The 23,908-nt window shown below is 39.5% G+C and overlaps 1 protein-coding gene across 7 annotated transcripts in view; it reads left to right on the top strand.

Moving 5' to 3' along the window:
• The window catches only part of magi2a (membrane associated guanylate kinase, WW and PDZ domain containing 2a), a 369,187-nt gene that overhangs the window by 241,367 nt on the left and 103,912 nt on the right, over positions 1 to 23,908 (top strand). For all 7 annotated transcript variants that reach the window (XM_061715304.1, XM_061715305.1, XM_061715303.1 and 4 more), the window contains 2 exons: positions 1,736 to 1,946; positions 10,443 to 10,522. In XM_061715304.1, coding sequence (XP_061571288.1) covers positions 1,736 to 1,946; positions 10,443 to 10,522 — 291 coding nt within the window. The remainder of the gene's footprint in view (positions 1 to 1,735; positions 1,947 to 10,442; positions 10,523 to 23,908) is intronic.

Genomic DNA, 23,908 nt, shown 5'->3' with positions numbered 1-23,908 from the left:
GCACTTTGTGTGACTAATAAGCTCACACACAAACAGAGAAACCCTTTGAGTGAATCCCATGATCACATGAGCAGAGGATCCTAAAAAAGCACGTTATGAGTTCGATTTTCACGCAAATATCAGACCACGCTTCGGTCCTGTGACTTTCTAAGCAGTTTCTTGGCCTCCGGAAAGTTTTTTGCAGCACAACATCCATCAGAACAAGACATGCAAAAAGAAAAAGAAAACAAAAAGTAGCAGTTTGGGCAGCGGTCCCAACTACTGCCTGCAGTTGCTTTGATGTATTGCTCCTAGCCTGCTAAACTGTTTTAGATCTAGTTATCTCTTCTAAGAAACTGTCCAAGGTGGTGTTTTGAGGAAGGAAGGGTGTTTAAATGATGAGATTGGAGTTTTCCTGTCACAAGGAGTTTGAACAAGGTACGATGCTGAAAAATGCGAAGGGCACAGAGCGTACAGAAATGTCAGAGTTTTAAAGTTTTCTGCGTTGAATAAATACAACAAAAGTGAAAATATGTAAATCTCATAATGTCTAAAAAGTACCTTTTAAAAGGTTAAGAAATTACTAAGATTGAATTGTATTGCAGTAAAATGTCAAATGAAAGCGAGACAAGACAGAAATTAAGTTTAATAACAGCGAGACTGGGGTTTTTACGAGTTTTTCCTCTTTGTTTTGGGTAAAAATCCGACAGTTTTCCACAAACATGCAGAACTTTGGCCAGCAGTTGATGAAGCTGATGTGACTTAGATTTGGAGTCATTTAACCCTCCCACCGATCTAACGGGCTCTCAACAAACAAACTGTGATAAAACTCAAGGAACATCAGCCTAAACGGAAACATGTGGGATGGTTGGTGACGTACAAAATCTTTGTCAACACGACTCACTCCCACAATACATGGACATTATTTTTATTGCATTTTTTTTCTATAAAACCAAAGTGATGCATCATTTCTGTCTCGGACATTTTAAGACATGAAATGAGGAAAAAATAAATACCAAGTCTGTTTTTTTTCTCACAAAAAGCATAGAAGCCACAAACTGCTGAGGAAAACATTTAGTTTACAGAGCCAAAAGAAGGAAATAGGAAATATTTCCAATCCGATCCCTATCAATGGGGCTGGGATGATCAATAACGGTTGCCACCGGGCTTCACAGTGAAGCACGTTGGACGTTAAAGTGTGCTGCTGCTTTGGGCTCAGGGGGAAATGTGTCTGCGGATGGACAGAATGTGAGCTGACCAGTTCAGCTGAGGGGGAATCAATAAAGCACAGCGGGCTCTGTGATCTAAGCAGATCACTAGCTCTCACTTTCCCTCCCATAGATTATCTCTCAATCCCCTGCTTTCATTTGTTCCCTCTCCACTTGCCTCCACCAGCTCTCCTCTGGGAGGAGCACACACTTGGCCTTTTTCTTTCTTTTTTTTTCCCCATTTTCTCCCTCTCTCTGACACTTTCACACACTGCCACAACTCAAAGTAGGGCATAGCTCCCCGCGTCTCTCTCAATCTACACCGTCTTCTCTGCTTTCTGTCTTGTTAACCTTCCTCTCTTCTCTTCAAATCGCTCACCTCCCCTCCCCTCTTTCCCCCTGAGTCACCATTTTCTCACACATTTTCTAATCAATTATTGCTATTTTTTTCCAGCTTCCACTCTTGTCAGTCTTCCCCCATTTCTCCGTTTCACTGAGTTCGATCTCTCCCCCGATGGTAACATCACGCTGACTTCTCGTCACCTCAGAGTCGAGCGAACATGAGGACAAGAGCACGGACGCTTCAGGGGACGTCGCCCCACCGAGCATCCCAGCGGAGGCCCCACCAGAGGCGCCCAAAGAGGACGGACAATCTCCCAAGGCGGTGGTTCCCAAACCAGATGAGAACGACGAGCTAGGGCCCCTGCCGGACAACTGGGAGATGGCGTACACCGAGAAGGGAGAGGTGTACTTCATAGAGTGAGTGTCGTCAAGGCTGCAGCCACTTATGATCTTGTGTAATCGTTGTGTATCACATCCAACCACCTCAGCCTCTCAGTTGTTTTGCTACAATTGAATAAGCAAATCAACAAGGGGTAGAGATGACTTTTCTGCTTCTGATTTGGTTTCTAACGATTAGGGCTGGGGATCGATTCAAATGTCAAGAATCGATTCGATTCCGATTCTTAAGATTCAGAATCGACTATCAAGATTTGATTTGATTCGATTCCGATATTGATTTGGGTTAGTGTTATTAAAACTGTTTTTTTAACTGTTGAATGAATTATATGACTGTAGTTATGCAACATAGTAATACTAGTATTATATTGAGATTAAACAGTATTGCAAGTATTGCAGCTAATGATGCTGTAAGGACCAATCAGCTCCCAGAATGCTGATAGAACTGCTTTCAGAAACATCTTGGGTCAGAATTACCAAACAGATCCAGGGAGGAAACAGAAACGGAGGAAATCGGTTTTAATTTTTCCCACATTCCGTTTTTATTTGTTCCATTTTCAGTCTATTTTGGTTTTTAATTTTTGAGCATTTGGTTTTTAACATTTTTTGCAAATCTAACCCCAAGACAGTATATAAAGTAATTAAATATAGACTATTTATGCAATTATAACCTAACTCTTTAATGTTTTCATACCTTTAAACATATTTAAAGGCAAAAACATGGCACCAGTTATTCTCGTGTACAACAAAACATTCCTTTTTTGGGGATAAACAAAAAAATAACCAAAAGTTGTAATGTAATGATGAAAAAAAAAATAAATAAATAAAATTTAAAAAAATAAATTAAAAAAAATAAATAAAAAAAATCGACCTTTAGACATATGAATCGATTTTTAGGAATTAATATGAGAATCGATTTAGAATTGGGAAATCGATTTTTTCAACAGAGGCCTACTAACGATTAAAATCAACAGCATAAACGTATATCAGTCAGAGTTTTGTGCTCTGCTGGTTCGATTTTAAGCTTCTTAGTCTTTGTCAGATTTATAGTACTGAGTGTGCTCAGGCTGAGGTGATGCCCATGTCGGATGAAGTTTGTCAACCCAAGATGACCACCTCATCATGATGCACTTATAAAAAAAAAGCTTGCATTTCTCAGTACATTTATTCATTCACTGAAACCCCCAACCACCCCTAAAAATTAAAAAGATTATTGGATTTATTGTGTCCTATAACCTGCCAGAAGCAATCAAGCTGAAACTCACTCAGAACCAGGCACCTTCATCAATCATTGTGTCACGAGCAAACGCTTGAAAACAAACAAAAAAAAAGCAAGTGAAAGTGAAGAAATCAGCAGCTAGTAGAGTAAATGTGGTGCAGTAGTGGTAGTTTTGTTGGCAAGCAGGAGAGTGAGAAGTTTGTCTGCTACGTTCTCATTAACCAGAGCTATTTCTGGTGCAGCTGAGGCGCGTACGTCTTCAGATTAAGTGAATCAAGTGGAGTTTTGCACAGGAACATGATTCAGGATGGTGGAGCCGCAAAGGTAAGACCCAGTTTAGACTTCTGCCGTAGAAAGTGGAGTTAATTCTTTGGTTATTATTCAGTTGCTGGCTCAGGGACTGTATGCCACAGAGTGGTGATCCTTCCACTGCTGCAATCGTTGGAGTCTTAGCTTTCAGCTGCTAACAGGCTTGACTTTGGAGCTTGTTGCAGCTGGTTGCTTGTTCCAGTTTTCTGGGGCAATGCTGCATGTTTGTCTTGTCTTCACGTAGCCACCTGCTGTTGGATCCATGTTTTTGTTTAGGTAGAAGCCATCTTCATAGGGTTGAAGTTGAGCTTCTCCATCCCTTTGGTGCGCTGCTTGTTTATATTGTTTCAGGCTTTGTGTGATTTTCAAAATAAGGCTTAATTGAACTCTGTCACCAGTTTAAAAGAAAAGGATGAGTATTTTGGTTGTACACCTATAAATGTATCTCATTCATACAAATGTTCCAGGCTTCACCTATTTCTGACCTCAGCATTTTTAAATCTAGGCTAAAAACCCAGTAGTGTGACGAAACTTTTATCTTATTAGATTTAGTTGTATTTTATTGTCTTTTATCTTGTCTATTGTTTTTGATTTTTCTTATTTATCCTCCTTTTTAGTACTTGCTGTGAAGCACTTTGGCACTCCGAAAGGCTTTTGAAAAGTGCTGTATAAATAAAGCACATTATATTTAAATCACCTCCTCCACCTTTAATTGAAGATTTGACCTCCACAGGGAAGCTGCGTTTTCAAATACGTCTTATCTGGTCGACTCTTTAAGGACATCTGTTACTTGCAGTAGTTTTCAAACCCCTCTGGTTTGTCTATTTCTTCTACAACAAAGTGTTTTTTGAACAACTGCAGAACACAGACGGGATAAGAAGGCTTCATTGCTGACAAATAACTTATCCTTATATCTTCAAATTCTGTTAGTTGTTGATAAAATTTTAAAAAGCATCATCAATAAAACCTCTAATAATCCATCATTCCCTCCGAAATGTTTTCTTGAACGTATGTCTGCAGAATGGGTCAAATAAATCAAAATAAAAAACATTCTCAACAATTATTATATAATTTGCCTTTTAATTCATAAAAACATGTTTATCGCATTTGCAACTCTTTTAATACACCATAATGACATTAAAAAAGTAGTTAAAGCCACAGCTGGTGGTGGTGGCCAGACAGTATTGCAGTCACATTTTGCAGAAATGCAGACTTGGCTCTTCTCATTAGTAATATTTTTTGATTTATTTAAAGCAACACAAAAAGCGATTTTACTCATCTGATGTGTATTTTCAGTTCCCTCTGTTCTTACAGGAAAACATAACAGCAGACAAAAATAAACGGAAGCGTGGCGGTTTAATGAGATTTAAAGGTCCCCAGGAATACCTCGGATCAGACAACTCTGTTCTGAAAGTTGTAAAGTTTAATTTATGGCAGTTGTTAGTGTTTTACAGCCACAGTAAAACACGGGAGGGGAGGGTTTTATTACACAAGCGTAATAGAGATGCTGTGTGCAAAGTGGTGTAAAGGGGTTGCATGTGATAGTGGACATGGATTCAGCAGATTCGGCCATAAGATAAACTTATTTTGTTGTTAACTTCTGTTGCATCAGTTCCAGTCCCCAGGCCGGGTCTCTGCACGGCAGCGATGATTCAGCTCCACTCAGGAACGAGGCGATGCTGTCATCCAGCCAGGCACATGTTGACTTTTCATGCCCATTTACCTCAGAGACAAACTTTTAATTTCTTCCACTACAGATGAGTCGCCATATGTCTCCTCCCCCCAAACAGAGAAACCTCATGCTCCCGCATCCATCAAGCACATTACACACCTAATTTACTTAGACCTCCAAGCTAGAAGCCCCAGTTTTTTTTTTCATTTATTCATTTTTTTTTGTTCTTTTAGGCGTAAGCAAAACCACAGCAACGTGACAGCAGTTGCCAAAATGGTGCTTGCCTCCATGTGAGATCGATTAATTTACCTACAGCTCTTGAAGCGAAGCAGCCGAGGAGATGGATGGACAAAGTGAGGAACAGGTGCGAGGAGAAGAAAGAGATGCTGATTCAAAACCGTTAAGGCAGGGAAAGATAAGGCAAGTGGGAGGACTAGAAAGGGAGTAGAGCAGTAGTGTCTTATGCTATAAATAGTACTGCATGGCAGAAATGCAAACAGAAATCAGAGAAGAAAGAAGAAGAGGACAGAATGAGAAAAAAGCTGATGGGAAGAAATCCAAAGGAAAGCAAGCGATTCATGCTCACCTTGAAGTGCACTTAATTATGCTCGGTAGTTAACGTGGGCCGTCATTTACCACGTTTATCTTCTTTAATGCGTCTCCATCTTTTCCTTAATCTCCAGGTTTTTTTGCCGTGGGGAAGCCAATATCAGTTTCATCCAGACTTTTCTGCAAATTCTAGCTGAAATGATGTGAAGCGGTTTCGTCTGATCACCTGTTCAGTGACAGAGGGTTTTCATTAACTAGTGCTGGAGTTCACATTCATCCTGTTTACCAACACCTGGAACCAGCAATGTTCTGTCCCTCTGACATGATAATGTTACCAGAATGACAGTCATGTGAAAAGGAGAGCGCATCCATTGATTAGTATGATGAGCAACAACACATGACATGTTACATCATGTCATCATTTATTCAACAAACTGGATAATATGATACCCTGATACAAATAGAAAGAGGACCTAATTTCTTTTTTACATGACTATATCAATAGGGAAAGTTTTTAAGATTTGTGCCTTGAGCACCAAATGTTATACTGTTACGACAGGAAGGAAAAGAAAGGAATGAGCCTCTCACCCGTAAACTTTTCCATAACAAAACGATGCATCTGCGGTTGTGGTTGAGTGCAAAAGCATCAGCGACTTTATTACCGTCCAGGGCCCTTTAGCTCGCCGGGTTTACAGCCAAACAGTGCTGTTTCTCAAGCAGATGTCATGGGAAGAGCCAGGGATATGCGTATCCGTTTGCACAAGTCTATAAATGTGCCTTTGTAAGGCCTCACGAGGGATGTTTCTGTGATTGTACGTCCCCGTTGTGGTTCCTCCCGGCCGATGAGCAAAGCAAAACGCTGACTCTTTGGACATTTTTATTCCAACCATGCCTCATATTAAAACTCCTCTGCTGATTCCCAAAGAGCCTTGCGGTGTATTTTTGCAGACCTGGTCATCTCAGAAGCTCTTAGGGATAATTACTAATTTTATCAGTAGCAATAGAAACCCCAGCAGCAGTTGTGTGCATGTCTCCTTCATGGTGTCCATTCATTTCTCTTTTCTTTGTCCTGCTCAGCAACTAGTAGTGTCGCGTCTGCACCTTCATGAGACTGATTAGCTAGCATGCAACCCTGTTAAAGTGAACTTCAGATGGCCATTTCCAGCCTCTTTTTTGTATCTATCGTACTTCCACATCAGCTAAGCACTTGAATCCACCTCTAGACTATTACTTTAGAGCAATAAAGACAGAAAGAAAGTTGTTGTTTTAAGTCTTTTCTAGTTGTTTGAATGTCCGGAAGTTGTTAAGGGTCTTCTGATCGGTTGAAATTCTGTGAGGTATCTGTGAACGTCGGACCTCATGAACGTGCACAACTCCGCATTGCATTATGGTTGTAATGACATTTTGCTGATTTGAAAATCGATCTGAAAATGTAGAAAAGAAAAGAAAAAGTCGCTGCAGATTGAAGTGTTGCAGCCGCAGGAGAAGAGACCGGCCTCCATCATCACAGAAACACTTCCTGGAGTCCGGCAGCAGCTGCGGGCCACTCGATATAAGACTCTGAAAGTTCACATTACATCAAAACCTTATTCAGATATTGATTAGTCACATCCATTCATACCTACCCAACTTTCAGTGACATATTAGATTTATATCCAGAAAGACGACATTGGGGAACTAGTTCTCTGCTGCAAATTGAAATGTCTGCAGAGCTGCTGTGAGACGTTAACGGCGGGATATGCTGTTGAACATGTCACATATAGCAACGCTGGGTTCGTACAAATGAGTGTTTGCCTTGCAAAGCGCGGTAGCTATGGAGGACCAAAACTGACATATTTCTATATAAAATCAGAAATATATACATTTTCTTTTTCTTTTTCCGTATAATTGCATTTTAGTGAAGAAATGTACATATTTTGTTTTTCCTTTTCCTTATACATGCATTCCTTGTTACATTCCCTCATTTCATCTTTTTACCATATTTTCCACACTATAAGGCGCACCGCATTATAAGGCGCTACAGTAGAGGCTGGGATTACGTTATGCATCCATTAGTGTATTTTATTTGTGTTAGTTCTTTAATATTTTAGTTTTAAATTGGAAGATTATTGTGATCTTGACATATTAGAATAAATATATTTCATTGTTTTTCGTCGCTCAAAATACGTATATATGTCTATGGTTGCGAGACCTGTTGCGGCTCAATATTGATCCATATATACGGCGCACCGGATTATAAGGCGCATGGTCAGCTTTTGAAAAAATCGAAGGCTTTTAGGTGCGCCTTATAGTGCGGAAAATACGGTACTTTACTTCAATGCCTTTTTTGCCTCATGAAAATGAGGAGGGCTTCCCTTCTTGGTCCAGCCCCTCTACTATTGGTCACTAAACAGGAAGGAGCAGGATCGGGCCAAAATCCAGACTACTAGCGGCCAGTCGAAGAACTACAACGGCACTGAGTCCCGCAGGAGCTTTAATGCAGAAGTTAGATGGTTGATTCTTGGTTCAGACACACAATCTGGGTTTAATCCCGGCCCGATTAGTTGTCTCATCCGGCGTGGCACTGCCCAGGGATGTCTGTGGGATATGTGACCTGTCCTGTCCTTAACCCGAGCATGGCTGGACCAGTTCAGCAAAGGTCCAGAAGGATTCTCTTGCTAAGCTAAGTAGCTGATGATCCAGTGGTCAGCATGATCCATGAAGACATGCTCACTCCAGACTCTTCAGTTCAGTTCTAGTTGGACCAAAGCTTCCATATCTGCACATTTACGCCCGACTCATAGGAAACACATAATCATCTAACCTTGGAACTAATCTCATGACTTGTTTTTAATTAATTTCATCATCAACGCTGTTTTCTTCTCAGTGAGAAAGAGTCAATTTTATTTTATCTGATTGACGTCTCAGCGCCTCACAACCGATCACTTGATGTGTGTTAACATCTTCATGTGACAGAAACAGAGAAAATGTATCAGTTAACTTTGAATTTAGGTTATGGTGATGGCTTTAAGGCATTTATGTGGGAAACTTAGATGACACAGAGTTTTCTTTTGTTCTGGTGGAAGTCACAACTGTTAAAACGTGAAGATTTCTTTTTGTTTCGAACCCCTCTTGACTTGGTGAGATCTAGGGAAACATACTTTGGTGTATAAAAGGGAGTTTTACTGCTTTAAAGTTGGGTACTGTCAACTGACAATTTGAACGCCGGTGCACACATTTTCACGCCAGACATGTGCATGGCGGTATGCACACATTTTTGAAAACCGTGACATGGGCGTGGAAAGAAGCAAGACACATAGGAACCTCCAAAAGACTCGTAGAGTCTGACCAACCAATCCCCACCTAGATTCCCACTTGATGAGGTGGTTAGCTCAATTCCCCAAATAAAGTCTTGCATTCAAAAACACGTCCATTTAATGTTGAAAACAGTCTAGTTTGAAGGTTTTCATTGAATATTCAAGCACAGTTGTTAGTTGTGAACATCACAAGCCGACCTTGATGACTGACCGACCAAACTCTAACAGGAAGTGGAAGTTCACAGTAAAAGCACAACCTGTGATGCACCAAATATCGTCACCATGACAACACCATGAATCAGCATCTTCGATCTTATCTTGATCAGGCAGATATAAAACTAGCTGATTACTTATGTGTAATGTAATAATATTTTTTCTAACATGGTTCCTCGTGCTACATGCAGTCCAGGTTTTGCAAATTGTTAGGTGTCCTTGTAAATGCTAATTCATGCCGTCGAGATTAACTGTAATCAGTGATCCTTTTAACTTTTCATTTTACGCCATCATTAGTTTGTCCGATAGCTTCCTTTTTAACTTGCCCTGTGATCTCCATCAATCTGCTGTCAAAACACCTTCCTTTTTACCCCGGATCAGGGCAAAAGGGGTTAGGGCGACGACAGCGGACCAGACAAATGTTTTTACAGAAAACTGAAGGATATAAAAATGTTTAACTCGAATGAATGTGTTTGTAGTAGCCCGGCTGCAAAGGGTGAAATTGTTGCCCTTGGTCTGGAGACGCAACTTCACGGGGAAAATATATGTTAATATGTTGAAAACTTTAGCATCCGTTTTGTGTATTCTAGTATTCACCCCAATTTTTATGTTCTTCCTTAAGGTTGTTGTTTTCCATTTGTTGTTGACACATAGTTGGAAAAAGCTCCTTCGGCAAAACATAGAAATAGAAAAGAATGATATATGAAGAGCTTCTTGTTGCATCTTCCCAGTTTGCTTTCTTTCTGTTGGTACTTTGCAAACCCTTCTCGCCCTGCAAGGCGGTGCTGTCGCTCTGTCATCATGAAGGAGGGTATTGTGGCTCCAGAGCTTTAGAAAAGTCATGTAGCTGCATCCAGTTTTCTTGGCACATCATCATATCTGATTTAGATCCAGCTCTCTGCCTGAGGCTCTGGAAGAATCTGCCAAGCCCACAGCTGTTCCTCTCCATCACTCCCTCAGTCACCTCTCTGTCTCTTAATGCCTCGTCTCCCCCCTCCCCTGCCCTGCCTGCTAATGAGGGAGCGTATAAGCAAATTAAAAGTATCGATTGCCATTTTGTTCACCTAAAGCATTTTTTTGTCTCTCTTGTCACCTTTTTAGAGGTGGGCACTCAAGGGAGTCCCATCTTCCCCTCGCTGAAATCACTCTGTGGCTGAATTAAGAGTCCACCAACCTCCGTCTCTCTTTGAGCCAAGTCTCCTCTCTCTCTCGGCGTGTATCACACTCCCTCTCACACTCGCTCTGTCTTCTCTTCACAGCCACAACACTAAGACAACATCGTGGCTGGACCCGAGGCTAGCCAAGAAGGCAAAACCGCCTGAGGAATGCAAAGAAGATGGTGAGTACCGCATCTCCACCTTCTATTTCATCTTTCTCCTCAACAACGTCTCGCCCTCTCCCTTTCATTAGTGGTAGTCGCTCACAGTGTGTTTTATGTACAAGATTTAAACCTTGCATGTAGATCTCCGTAGTTGCGTGGTGAGGAAATGTAACGGGAGAAACGTTTTTATGAATTGTTTGACGGGTGTTCATGTGTGGCAGCACCGCCGGTTGTATTGAAGCAGAAGCTCAGCCGTGTGTGTGCTGGAAGCCCAGGTCCAGAGAGACGAGACGTTACAAAGACTTTTTATTCTTAACCGGGAGATCTGAAGTGCCTTTTAAAACCGCCCACACACTCCACTGAAATAAAACAGGAGGATGATTGCCGATGCAGCGAGCATTCATAGGTAAATGTATCAATACATGATTATCGTCTCTTTTTCCCGTCCCACTCACTCGACCATGCTGTCTTTTGTTTATGTGAGCAACCAAGAGGAGATTTATCAACTGGGTTATCGGCAGGGAAGGAGGCAGTGAAGCTGGAGGATGAGAGGGACGAATGGACAAAGAGAAAACTGTTCTTGAGTGTTTGAGATTTATCTATATCTCTAAAAATCTAGGCGCTAAAGGCTGTCCATTCTCATCTTTAATGTCATTCTGTCTTTTTTTTTTTTTTTTCGTATAGTCTTGAGATTTTCTACCAAGCTTTTTTCTCTTTCCTGTGGAGAGAGTTGTTCGAAACATTTTTATTGCTGCTGTGGTTCTTGATGATTTCTGCTGGTAATTCTGTCACTTTTCTCATTTCTGTTATGATGAGTAACCATGACAACAGAGAGGTTTTTGTAAGTGGAAGCAGCTGATCGAGCTTTCCAAAGTCTGAGTTTAGTCCCCAAATGGGGGAGATGGTGAGAATGCCGATCAAGAGGGAATCTGCGAGCAAAGAGGACATTTAAACGAAGCCGAATTCTATAAAGAATTCTGGAGCATATTAGCACCAACATTTTATAAAATGATCCTAAATGTTAGGGAGAATAAAAGCTTACCCTTAAATATGAATTCTGCTAATATTAGTCTTTTATTAAAACCGGATAAGGTCCTTTGCTCCCATCGAGCTACCGCCCAATATCATTGATAAATGTAGATCTTAAAATAATTAGCAAGGCTCTTACCAAACGTCTGAAAAGAGTCACCTTTTCTATTATACATCCGGATCAAACAGGTTTCATTAAAGGTAGACATTCTTCTACTAATACTCGTAGATTACTTAATATTACAGATTATTCGAGTATCAATAAACAGGAAACTACTATTATATCTTTAGACGCTGAAAAAGCATTCGATCGGGTCATATGAAAGTTTCTATTGGCAACTTTAGATAAATTTGGATTTGGCAAATCTTTTATTGACTGGATAAAAATATTATATAGCTCTCCCAAGGCACGTGTAAGGACAAGTGTGCAGACAAGGTAAAAAAAAAAAAATGTTTTTCTTCTTGAACTTCACAAGGGATGCTAAGTCAGTGACAAATACAGTCTTTCATTTCCATCGGGACTTGATTTTCCCTCGGGATTAATACAGTATCTATCTGTCTATCTATCTCTCTTACTAACGAACATCTGAGTAGTGAAAAGGGGATTCTCAAATCCAAGTTATGTAAATCGTTCCACTGTAAAAGTCTGCTACTTGGTGGCGATAGCATTTCATGGTGGTGGTCAATGCTAACGTCTCATCTATGAAGAGAAGAAGGAGGATTCTGGTTATCCACAGAGGGACTTTAGAGTTTTAAAGTAAAGGAGGCCCTGCTGCATTGCTGAACACCAGAGGGAATACGTTGCTGTGAAGGAGCATCTCTGCACCCCAAATATTGAACAGTTGTCTGTGATTCTCCGTCCACGTTGTCTCTCAAGAGAGTTGGTTGGGTCGCCTGCCGGTGACCGCATCACCTCAGCTGTTGCCAGGATACAAACATAACATTTCAGTCCATCCATGTCGATGTTGTGCAGATTTCAGCCATGCTTCACTGTACTTTACATTCGACTTTCAAACAATTATTTATTTTTTCTTCAATAATTTATACTGCAGTGTCATTTTCCATTTGGGATAATGATTTACTCTTCAGTCCAATTCAGATCCCTCACCATCAGGATATTGTTTATGTAGATTTTTTACTATATATAGGACTGAAAAGAAAATTAGAATATTGTGATAAAGTTCTTTATTTTCTCTAATGCAATTAAAAAAACAAAAATGTCATACATTCTGGATTCATTACAAATCAAGTGAAATATTGCAAGCCTTTTATTATTTTAATGTTGCTGATTATGGTTTACAGTTTAAGATTAAGATTCCCAGAATATTTTAATTTTTGAGATAGGATATTTGAGTTTTCTAAAGCTGTAAGCCATGATCAGCAATATTAAAATAATAAAAGGCTTGCAATATTTCAGTTGATTTGTAATGAATCCAGAATGTATGACATTTTTGCATTACAGAAAATAAAGGACTTTATCACAATATTCTAATTTTCTTTTTTGACAGTCCTGTATATAAAATTCCAACAAACACAGAAAAAAAAGCCTGATGTCTCAGTCAAACAGAAAAGACAGTAAAGGTTGAAAAAACATGCCCAATTTTAAGTGCAATTGTAATCAAAACAGGAATCCCCTGTCTCTAAACATTTGCACCATGTGGCGATATTAGCATGCGGTCTGTTTTCGCTTTATATTCCCAAAAACGTACCTTCCTGGTCTTTCATTTGATTCAAAGACTCCTCATGCAGCTGTTGAAACTCCCCTTTCTTCCTCAGACGCGTAGAGGAGAAAGATCTCCGAGATGATGAAATGACACAGAAACAAAGACAGAAGCGCCAACGAGGAATTAGTCGAAATGTGATTGTACTTTTATCTCCCGCGCTTCCAATTTCTATTCATCCTCTGAGTGCACTCCACAAAAGGAGATGTCTGATATTTGCGAGGATTGCTATTGATCTTGTTGAGCGTTTCATCAGTGTTAGTCCCAGCTGGACGAGTCTGAGCCAGAGGAGTTAAATGTAGAGGGCCCAGCATGTGAAAACTATTGAGCCGAGTATAATAAGTTATAGACCGTTCCTGTTTGTATTTATCACTTGGATTCATTTTGATACGATTAAGGATTCTAACGGTTACCTTGAAACAGGTCCAATGTGGCAAATTTTTTTCTGACCTTTTTTTGTGAAATTGTTGCAAAGCTGAATTATTTCTATTATTTCGCCCCTGGTTCTGGGGTGGCAGTTCATCCTGGAGCTGGGCTAACTAGAGGAAAAATATGGACTGAATTAATATGATTGATGCCGGAGAAATAAACAAGCAAGTGTTTTCTGATGATATTGTGCAGACCTGTATTTCACTAAAGCTCAGCTTGGATCCTTTTTCTTTTTATTAGTTTCTTTCCATATAAAAGAACTCCCTTGAGCCTCTGAATGGAGGGGGGGTTTACCAGATGACATTTTAGAGCTACTGCCTTTAAACCAAGGCAGCAAACATTATATTTACTAAAGATCAGCTTGTCGGCAGCTTTAGAGCAGCTGTTACAGCAGACTTTTGTTTTTGTATCTCGTGGATATTTTTGGATTTGTTGGTTGGATAAGTAATCATGTTGTTATGATCTGTCATCCATTTTATTGTCCTTCTGTAGTTGCTTGGTTTTTTATTTATATTTTCTTCTGAATACCTTTTCTAAAGCATCTTGGTATAGAATAGCACATTTCAGCAGGGAGTCTTCAGTAATGTTTTTGTAGCTTAAACCCTTTTGCGGTGTGAACTCTACCCATGCAGTTACAGGATGTTGAGTCCAGACCTCCACAGTCTGGTGGCGCCTGCCGCCCCTGAGACCGGAGCTCAGTTAGGGAGGGAAAAGCTACCACTGTAAATTTGGTATTGATTGGTTGGAAAAAGTGTATGTGTGTACATATGTGTGTGTTTGTGTTTGGAGCTGAGCTATGCACCGATAAGCACTAACAGGATCGCAGAGTTGAGTCTGTGAAACGTTACGAGACAACAAGCTGGGAGGAAGAAGAGGAAACTATGACATAAAGGGATACACAGCTGAGATTGGATGCATAACTCAAGGAAATATCTGAATATTGCAAAAATACAGGCTCATATGCAAAATCCTACAATAACCGTCGACGAGACGATGTAGCAGCACAATATACTGAAGTTCTCATTGCGTACAACTTCCCCTTCACTTAGAAGATCATTTATGTGAGTCAGTTAACCACTTAAACCCGTTGGACCCGGCTTCAGTTACCCTCATGCGTATTCACCAGTGGTGCGCATTGCAGTTCTCTGGCTCTTGGTGGAGAATTTGGTTTGGGACACAAAATAATCCTAAAAGGAAGAAGAAGATGGCAAAAAAACTAACTCTAGTAGAAGATGAAGCTTCAGAAAAAAACGTATTATGAGTGACGCTGGTGCTAATATCCACTTTAAGGCAAATTTAATTTCTTATCCATAGTTTTCCTTGTAGTGGAAATAGCAAAATGGGGCATGCTAAATTTGTGCAAAATTTGTAATTTAATGGCAAACTCTTGTCCAAATATGATATTTTGTCCTTAAAGTTGCTTTACGCTAAGACATTCTGTGTGTGCCAAATTTTGCCAAAATGTGCCATTTTGGCACATTTGGATTCCGCATAGACATCTTTCTTCTAAAAGATGTATCATTTTGCTTTGATTTATTTTATTGACCCCAAATTTTAATTTTGGGGGGTTTTAGGGGGCAATAGCATAATTATAAGGGGGATTTCAATGAAAAATCATTATTATTTTTTTTAGATGGAAATGAAATCCAATGTTTTTTGTTGTGTTCCAGCTTTATTTAAACTTTACCAGTACTATAAATATGTACACATTTCACATCTACAGTAAAGATCAAAGTCTCCCCTTTATTCTGATACTGGGATCATCCATGTAGACCCTGCAGAGGCAGAGAAAATCTTTGTTTAATTTGGATATGTCCTTTTCGAGCGTAGGTCTAAGAATGTAGCCCTGGGTTTAAGAGGTTTTAATGTCTGCAAAACTGAAACGGAACAAAAGGACAGCAGGATAAGAACCAAGGTCAGACATGTTGTGAACAAGCCAACGCATTCCTCAGATCGCTTCTTTATTCAAAGTAGAATCTTCCTTGATATCTGAAATAAATGTCGGCGCCGTACACAATTTCCATTTTCAGCGACCTGGGTTGAGAAGACGGACGCAGAGGTCTGAACCCAGACAAGACTAAAGCTTAAGCAGGAATAAAGAGTAATCACTCACAACACACTGAGTCTGCACGAAAGGCTGCACGTCACCACTGGCATTTAGTTTCCCGTCTTTGTCTTCACTGAGTACCCTGACGGACTGTGAATGAAGTAGGGGACTGTGTGTTTGGATCCCACTGCAAAAAACTGCTTTTAAGAGGCACTTATGAATCTTTGCAGATGGCGACTGCTTTGCGTGACTGTTTTGCTGATATTCATGAATTTGCAATTAGTTGACAAAAACAGGCTTGTTGAATAAATAAAGCTCCGGCTGACTGGAAATTGAATATGAAGGTTTAACTAGAAGTCAAATACAACATTATTGCTTTGTTTTATAACTGATTATAACTGGATGATGATATAGATTTGAAATTGGGTTTACGCTAAAAACCCCTTATAAATGTTAGTCACAATTTGGCGATGCAAATTTCTGACCCAAAAATTAAAGGTGATGTCAGTGAAACGAATATTGATATTAACCCAAATACTATATTTTTGACTAAAGTGGACGAGAATGAATTGATTGAAGTAGTAAATAATTTTAAAAATAAAAAGTCAACTGATCATATAATTTCATCCATAGCAAAATCATTAACATATATCTGTAATCAGTCACTTCAAAAAGGCATATTTCCCAAAAAAATTAAAATTGCAAAGGTCATCCCTATATTTAAAAATGGTAATAGGCACAACTTCTACTATCTATCGACTAACTATCGACCAATTTCTCTACTTACTCAATTTTCTAAAATACTTGAGACATTATTTGCACACAGACTGGAGGATTTCATAGAAAAACATCACCTTCTGAGTGACCAGCAATATGGTTTTAGAACAAATGGTTCTACCACAATTGCATTTATGGAACTGACTGACATTATTTCGACAAATACTGATAATAACGAATATACAGTTGGGGTTTTCATTGATTTAAAGAAGGCTTTTGACACCCTTGATCACACGATATTATTAAATAAGCTTGAAAGATATGGGGGGTCGCAAAGGCATGGATCAAAAATTATTTAGAAGACCGTTATCAATATCTTCAGATAAATAATGAAAAGTCTGAGCAAAGGATGGTGACATGCGGGGTACCACAAGGCTCAGTATTAGGCCCAAAGCTCTTCATACTCTATATTAATGATATTTGCAATGTTTGCTGTAAACTAAATTGTATTTGATTTGCTGATGATACAAACCTTTTTTGTTCAGGTAAACACCTAGAAAAGCTCCTAAATACAGTAGAAACTGAACTTAAAAAAATAAAAAGGTGGTTTGATGTGAATGAGTTATCATTAAATATAAGTAAAACTAAATGTATTATTTTTGGAAATCGACCTACTAATCAAAGTGTACACAGACACATACCTATTGATAATGTGGAAGTGGAAAGTGTTTTTGTTAATAAGTTTCTTGGAGTGGTTATTGATCATAAGCTGTGCTGGAAGCGTCACGCCAACCTCTTAAAAAACAAAATATCAAAAACCATTGCAATTCTATATAAATGTAAAAATATTCTAACTTTAAACTCACTAAAACTCCTGTATCAATCTTTAATAAAACATTATATAACATACTGTATAGAATTATGGGGACACACATTTAAGACAATCACGAAACCAATATTCTTACTCCAAAAAAAGCAACCAAACCAACCAATTATTTATAGACACAAATGAGCTCAAGTTCAATGAACTGGTGGAATTCAAAACTGCACAGATTATGTTCAAAATCAACAATAACATGCCGCCAGACTGTATTCAAAACATGTTTAATTTAAGACAAAGCCATTACAACCTCAGAGGGGAGAGCAGATACAGGAAATCAAAAATCAGAACAATCAGGAATAAGTTGGAGACGGATTTGAAATCAAGTAGAACCTTAACCTTATTTAAAAAAACATTGAAAAGAAGGATGATTTCTCTATATCAAAGTACCGTAATGAGCGGTGATGCTTAATATGTTGATTTGGGTATTCATTTATTTGGTGATTTGATTTGATTATTCAAGGATGAAGGAAACATGTAGACTGCACCTTTTTTTTCTTTCTTATTTCTCGAGGTTCAAGGAATCTTTGTTATCCCCATGGAGGCAATTTGTTTTACTCGCAGTCAGACTGTACTTATCACTTACTTCTTGCTTTTATTTCATTACTTTAAATAATCCTTTTGAGGGTAGGCAATGAATAAGCTTTGCTTCAGCCGACACCTTTTTCGGTCTGGAAACTTCTTTTTTTTTGTAATGTTTTCTTTGAACAGTGTATTTGGTTCCTTGTTGTCATTTTTATTTTATTTTTAATTTTGTAAAAGCTATGTTGATGTTTGTCTTATTTTTATTCTTTTTTTGTGACCGAAAATAAACTGAAACTGAAAAGAAACATTTGCTTGACCTCTAATTACAGTAAGGTAACATGGACTAGATGATGTTTGCTTGCCAGCTACATATTTAGTTATCTAACGTTGTCTGATGGAGCAACCCGTATCAAACCAATGACAGACTTTAATGTCAGCTGAACGGTCGGACCATCAATCAAGCGGAGCGGCTTCGTCGTTACCAAAGTCGCACTAAAACTGCACTATTTTGGAGCGCAGTGTACCACACAAAACTGGTTAGAGGTCTGTAAGCACAACAAAATTCATACCTAAGGAGCACTGCCGGTTTTTGAGAAAAATTAAGGATTTTAAGTGCGCCCTATAGTGTGGAAAATACGGTGATTAAAGTTATTTGTCGGAAAAAGGTGACGCGTTCAAGATAAAACTTCTTTAAAGCAGCTTAGAAAAGATTGTTCAAATTTTGGTTTAAAATCTGGTGCCTGCGAGGTATGCATAATTTAATTCACCTAATCACTCTTCAAACAAGCAAAAACACTTTTTTTGTTACGAAATCATGCATTGCTGCTGTAAGAAAGTGTTATCGTTGCATGAAAGACAATAAAATGACCCGTCACAGCTATATCGCCTCACTATCAGGTTTATACTTCAAGTGTTTCCTCTAATTTTTTCATTCATTTCTATTGACCATCATCAACATCTGACTTAGCTCTTTAAATTGTATTTTAAAAATAATCAAAAAATTATATAGTATATGGGCTGAAAACAAGGTTATCCCTCACATTTATATCTTATGAGCCACTGCAGTTGTGTTGTGGTGTATTTTTCTTCAGAGGCCCCCTCTCCGGCTGGTTTTCCTTTGTTCACATAACTTCTGCCTTTAGCAATCAGATAAAATGCAGAGAATGAAGAAGTGTAATTCAGTTGAAGAATTTCATCAAACCAATGTAGAGATTAGGCGCACCATAAACTGGAAAATGCTGAAGATAAGCAGCTCAAGTACACGTTGTCACCTCCAGCAAAGACAGCTTGTTTTCTCTTATGTTGAAAGTCGGCTGCAACCCATACAACCAGATTCTGTCAAAACATGCAGACAAATGTGTGTTGGGTTTATTCCATCTCTGCGTGTTCAAAGTAACGTCAGCTCAAGTGAAGACAGAGCAGTTGACATTACAGACGCCTTTTAGTTACATAACTCCCTCTATACGTCTCTGTTTGCTCTGTTCCTCTCTCTGCCGACGAGTCTATCTTTGTCCCCCACCTCCTGTCTCCTCTGTTGTTTCGCTAGATTTGCCTTAATTCCTCACCCTTAAACCTTTAACGTTAGCGGGGTTTTGTTCACCGGCAGCCAAATATTTGTTGGCTGGTGGGAAAAGAAGCTGAGCAGAAACCACAGTTGTCTCCCTTCATCTCGTTCTCATTCAGCGTGTTCCTCCTCGCCTCGCGTGTGCAAACACTGATAGCGACAGTCCAACTGATGGCTAAATTAAAAGCGGGCGAAGCTGTCAGATGTTGCGGTCATTATTTCAACATGTTACATCTGCGTTGTCCCTCCGGAGGAGGTGCGCACATGCAACAGCACATGCAACAGCATGTGAGAGACGGGAAGCAGGATTATAACTCTGACGCGTCTCAGATTTGAAGGATGCTAATTGTATTATAGGGTTTCTTTGTCTTTCGCCACCGTGAATCCTTGAAGACACGTACGTGCTTTTAGAGAGATGGGGGATTACGCTCTGGTCATGTGAGGAACCGCACTAGTAAAGAGACAAAGTTATAGTCGAAGATATGTAAAGAAGAGATTGAAACAGGACTAAGGTCTGAGAAAGTGGGAAAGATGGATAAGGTACAATGTGTTTGTATGATCATTGAGTTATGGTAATGCCTACTGTCTGTTTGTCTCTCTCTCTGTTTTACTTATTTAACTTTTCAGATGCATTAGGTTATGAACAGAGGTGTCAAGTAACGAAGTACAAATACTTCGTTACCTTACTTAAGTAGAAATTTTGGTTATCTATACTTCACTGGAGTAATTATTTTTCAGACGACTTTTTACTTTTACTCCTTACATTTTCACGCAATTATCTGTACTTTTTACTCCTTACATTTTAAAAACAGCCTCGTTACTCTATTTCATTTCTGCCTTTAAAAAAAACCTATCCAGTTAAATTGCTCCATCCGGATAGAGTGAATTTGGTTGTGGTTGTTTCAGATGTTCTTGTCCAGTTTTGTTCTTACATCCGTTCCCTCAGATTCCTGCAACTAAACTTGGATGTACATTCCAATAAAGGTTAGGATAAATGATAACATGCCTCTGAAGTTTGACTTTTTGCACCATAACAATACTAGTTGCACCATAGGCAACTAGTCATCATATCTTCTGCTCTCTGAAACACATGTTAATGCTCAATAGTACACATATATGGTTCTTTAATATATTTGCATTATACTAAGATGCATTCATTTTCACTGGCTTTTGTGTTGTTTAAGTAGTTTTGAAACCAGTACTTTTATACTTTTACTTGAGTAAAAAACTTGAGTTGATACTTCAACTTCTACAGGAGTATCTTAAACTCTAGTATCTATACTTCTACCTGAGTAATGAATGTGAATACTTTTGACACCTCTGGTTATGAAACAATGGTGGGACAGAGGGTGAGATGAGAGAAATTATGATATGTCTGTGAATGTATTGACCTTTTGTGAAATCTTAATACAAAGAGAAAATTTTAAAAAGTTATAGTCGTCTCACACGGGCAAGTGTTGGGCTCACACTCTTTTCTCGTCCTCTCTCCCGGGGAATTAGCAGGTTCCACTTCTCTTTCTCCCCCTTCCCAAAGCTGCAGTTAAAAAAAAATCCCATCATGTATGTGTGTGTGTGTGTGTGTGCGTGTGTGTGTGTGTGTGTGTCCATCACTCACATCTGTCCAGATGTGTGTGTAGGCAGGCGAAGCTCCTCCAGACTGGGAAATATAATTTCTCTTATTAACTCTGTCCTTGATTGAAGTCGTATCGGTCGAGTGATTTTCTTTTTTTCTAAAGTGTGATGCAGAAAGTGTTTTTTGTTTTTTTTGCGGGGGTAGAACGCAGTCAGTCCGCGGCTGAAGTGTGTGCAGCACTACAGGTGAGTTATTATAGATGGAGAGATGCAGCGCCCTCCTTCACCTTGAGCCTCCTGCAGCAGTCGGTGTGGCGTGTGTTGGGGGGAGGGGAGGGAGGGGGGCGTAGCTGTCTACTCCATGATTGATGGGTGTATTTTGAGAACATCCACAGCAGCGCATGCCTGAGGCCTGGAGATTGGGAGGAGGATTCATGTGTGGCATGTGTGTGTGTGTGTGTGTGACACACTTGTGGGATCGACCGTCGCTGTGTAGATACCGGACACAATGGGCTCTTTGGTTTCTCAAATGTGCTCAAGTCAACTGATATTCTTTTGATACCTCCATATTAAATCAATATATTATTGACAGTATGTCATACCTCTAAAGTTATTGTTGCTTTTATTATTTTTTGACCAATAAATGTGATCAACGGCCTGACAAATATTGTTAGAAGCAGGTGTACGCCATGCTGCTTTGTCAAAGAATCAGAATCAGCTTTATTAAGTTTGAACATGCCAGTCAGGGAATTTGACTCCGGTTATTTCGCTCACTGTACCCAGATTTAAATAGTTGCAAACAGAAAATAGACAAATGGATCTTATTAACATATATACAATTAAAAAAAGTGAAAGGAGCAACAGTATGATGTAGACATAGTTATTGAAAGGTGCATTGTTACAGCATATGATTGTGGTTGTCATTATTATTATTATTGCAAAGAGGTTATTCTTTTGTCTCCAAATCAACGTGATCAACCAAGGCACCAATCAATAAGCCAAACCACTGAACCTCACCGCTATTATTGATATTAATACGCCGAAATAATAAACACTGGAGTCTGGCCCTCGTGCACATCAAACGCTCATCACACCACCAGATCTATTTTAATATGCAGTTAACCGAATGACTGTATTTGTTCACTTCAGGAGACTTGATGTACATTATATGAAAAGTTTGGAAATAAAAAGTTGCAGATATAAATTAGAATGTCTTGTGATATTCTCCAATAACCCTCAAGGGTTGATATTATTTAATCCAGTGTATTTCAGGGAACCCCGCAAATTGTTAAAAGTAATCAATACCCCCAACAAATGCACTCCTTTATCTTTTTTAGTAACTTTTAATAGAAAATCCATCTGTTGCAGGGAGGCCTTTTTTTAAGATGTACTTCTTCAGTAGGAGCCAGTTCAGGCACAGATCAATACATTAGTTTCTTTTCAAGTCATGCTTTGATTGGATATTTATTCAAACCAGAGAGATTGTGAATCCAATATTGTTAGGTGATTTTGTAAATACTTTTTTTTTTTCTCATAACAATATACCATTTGAATTATTTTAGCCTCATATTGATGTTGTGTAATTATTCATTACAAAGGATTTCTAAGAGATTTCACTACACTTGATTTCCAAATGGTGTGGTTCCAAATCAGTCGATGAAATTAGTGTCATTAGCAAACTAGTGTCATTGGTTCAGGCTCAGCCCGGCTCCAGAGTGGGACCCTTGTAACTGACACTCAGGTGACGACCACTGTGGTGTTTGGTTTAACTCTTCCACGTGATCACATGGGTCCATTTGAATCGCTCCGAGTCTGAGGTTGTCCACCTGGAGTGGTTCACAGCCAAGTTTGACCCAAAGTTCTCAGTGGAAAAAGGCTAAAATCCCCCCTCTCGGTTTGAGACAAGATGTTTGCTTCAAGCAGAGGAGTTTAAAGGAGCTGTATGTAAGAGCAATAATAAAACGAATCATAAAATGACCCCGATATGTCAACAGACATTTAAAAATCATGTTCATTTCAAATACTTATGTCACTGACAACAGCACTCAAGCCAGAATATTCCAGTTTAAAAAGAGGAGTTGCAGCCCTCAACTGATGTTTATGTTGTCATTTTTTGTTTTGGCCTGAAGCTCCACCCTCCACCTATCTCCCAATCACCAAGTCAGTATTGTTTCTGAAGCTCCACCCTCCACCTATCTCCCAATCACCAAGTCAGTATTGTTTCGGCATCCGGGTTGCCAGCTCGGCTCTAATTATGGCAGCCATGGCAGCCTACGTTCCTGCTGCATTCTGCAGCCTACCTGGCAACCTCTGGTCGGGGGGAGGAGGGGGAGGGTACACGCCGCTCAACAATATTTTGAAAGTGACTGCAGTACCAGTTTTGGACATTTCTTACAGACGGCTCCTTTAAGTATTGTGCTGTCTTCGGGTGAAGGAAGGAAGGAAGGAAGGAAGGAAGGAAGGAAGGAAGGAAGGAAGGAAGGAAGGAAGGAAGGAAGGAAGGAAGGAAGGAAGGAAGGAAGGAAGGAAGGAAGGAAGGAAGGAAGGAAGGAAGGAAGGAAGGAAGGAAGGAAGGAAGGAAGGAAGGAAGGAAGGAAGGAAGGAAGGAAGGAAGGAAGGAAGGAAGGAAGGAAGGAAGGAAGGAAGGAAGGAAGGAAGGAAGGAAGGAAGGAAGGAAGGAAGGAAGGAAGGAAGGAAGGAAGGAAGGAAGGAAGGAAGGAAGGAAGGAAGGAAGGAAGGAAGGAAGGAAGGAAGGAAGGAAGGAAGGAAGGAAGGAGAGAGCAGGAGGAAAGAAGGAAGGAAGGGAGAAAAGAGGAAGGGAGAAGGAAGGAGAGAGCAGGAGGAAAGAAGGAAGGAAGGAAAGAAGGGAAAAAAAGAGGAAGGGAGAAGGAAGGAGAGAGCAGGAGGAAAGAAGGATAGG

This window comes from Cololabis saira, chromosome 23 (assembly GCF_033807715.1).
Source record: "Cololabis saira isolate AMF1-May2022 chromosome 23, fColSai1.1, whole genome shotgun sequence".
NCBI lineage: Eukaryota > Metazoa > Chordata > Actinopteri > Beloniformes > Belonidae > Cololabis > Cololabis saira.
This window is presented reverse-complemented; position numbering and strand designations above follow the sequence as displayed.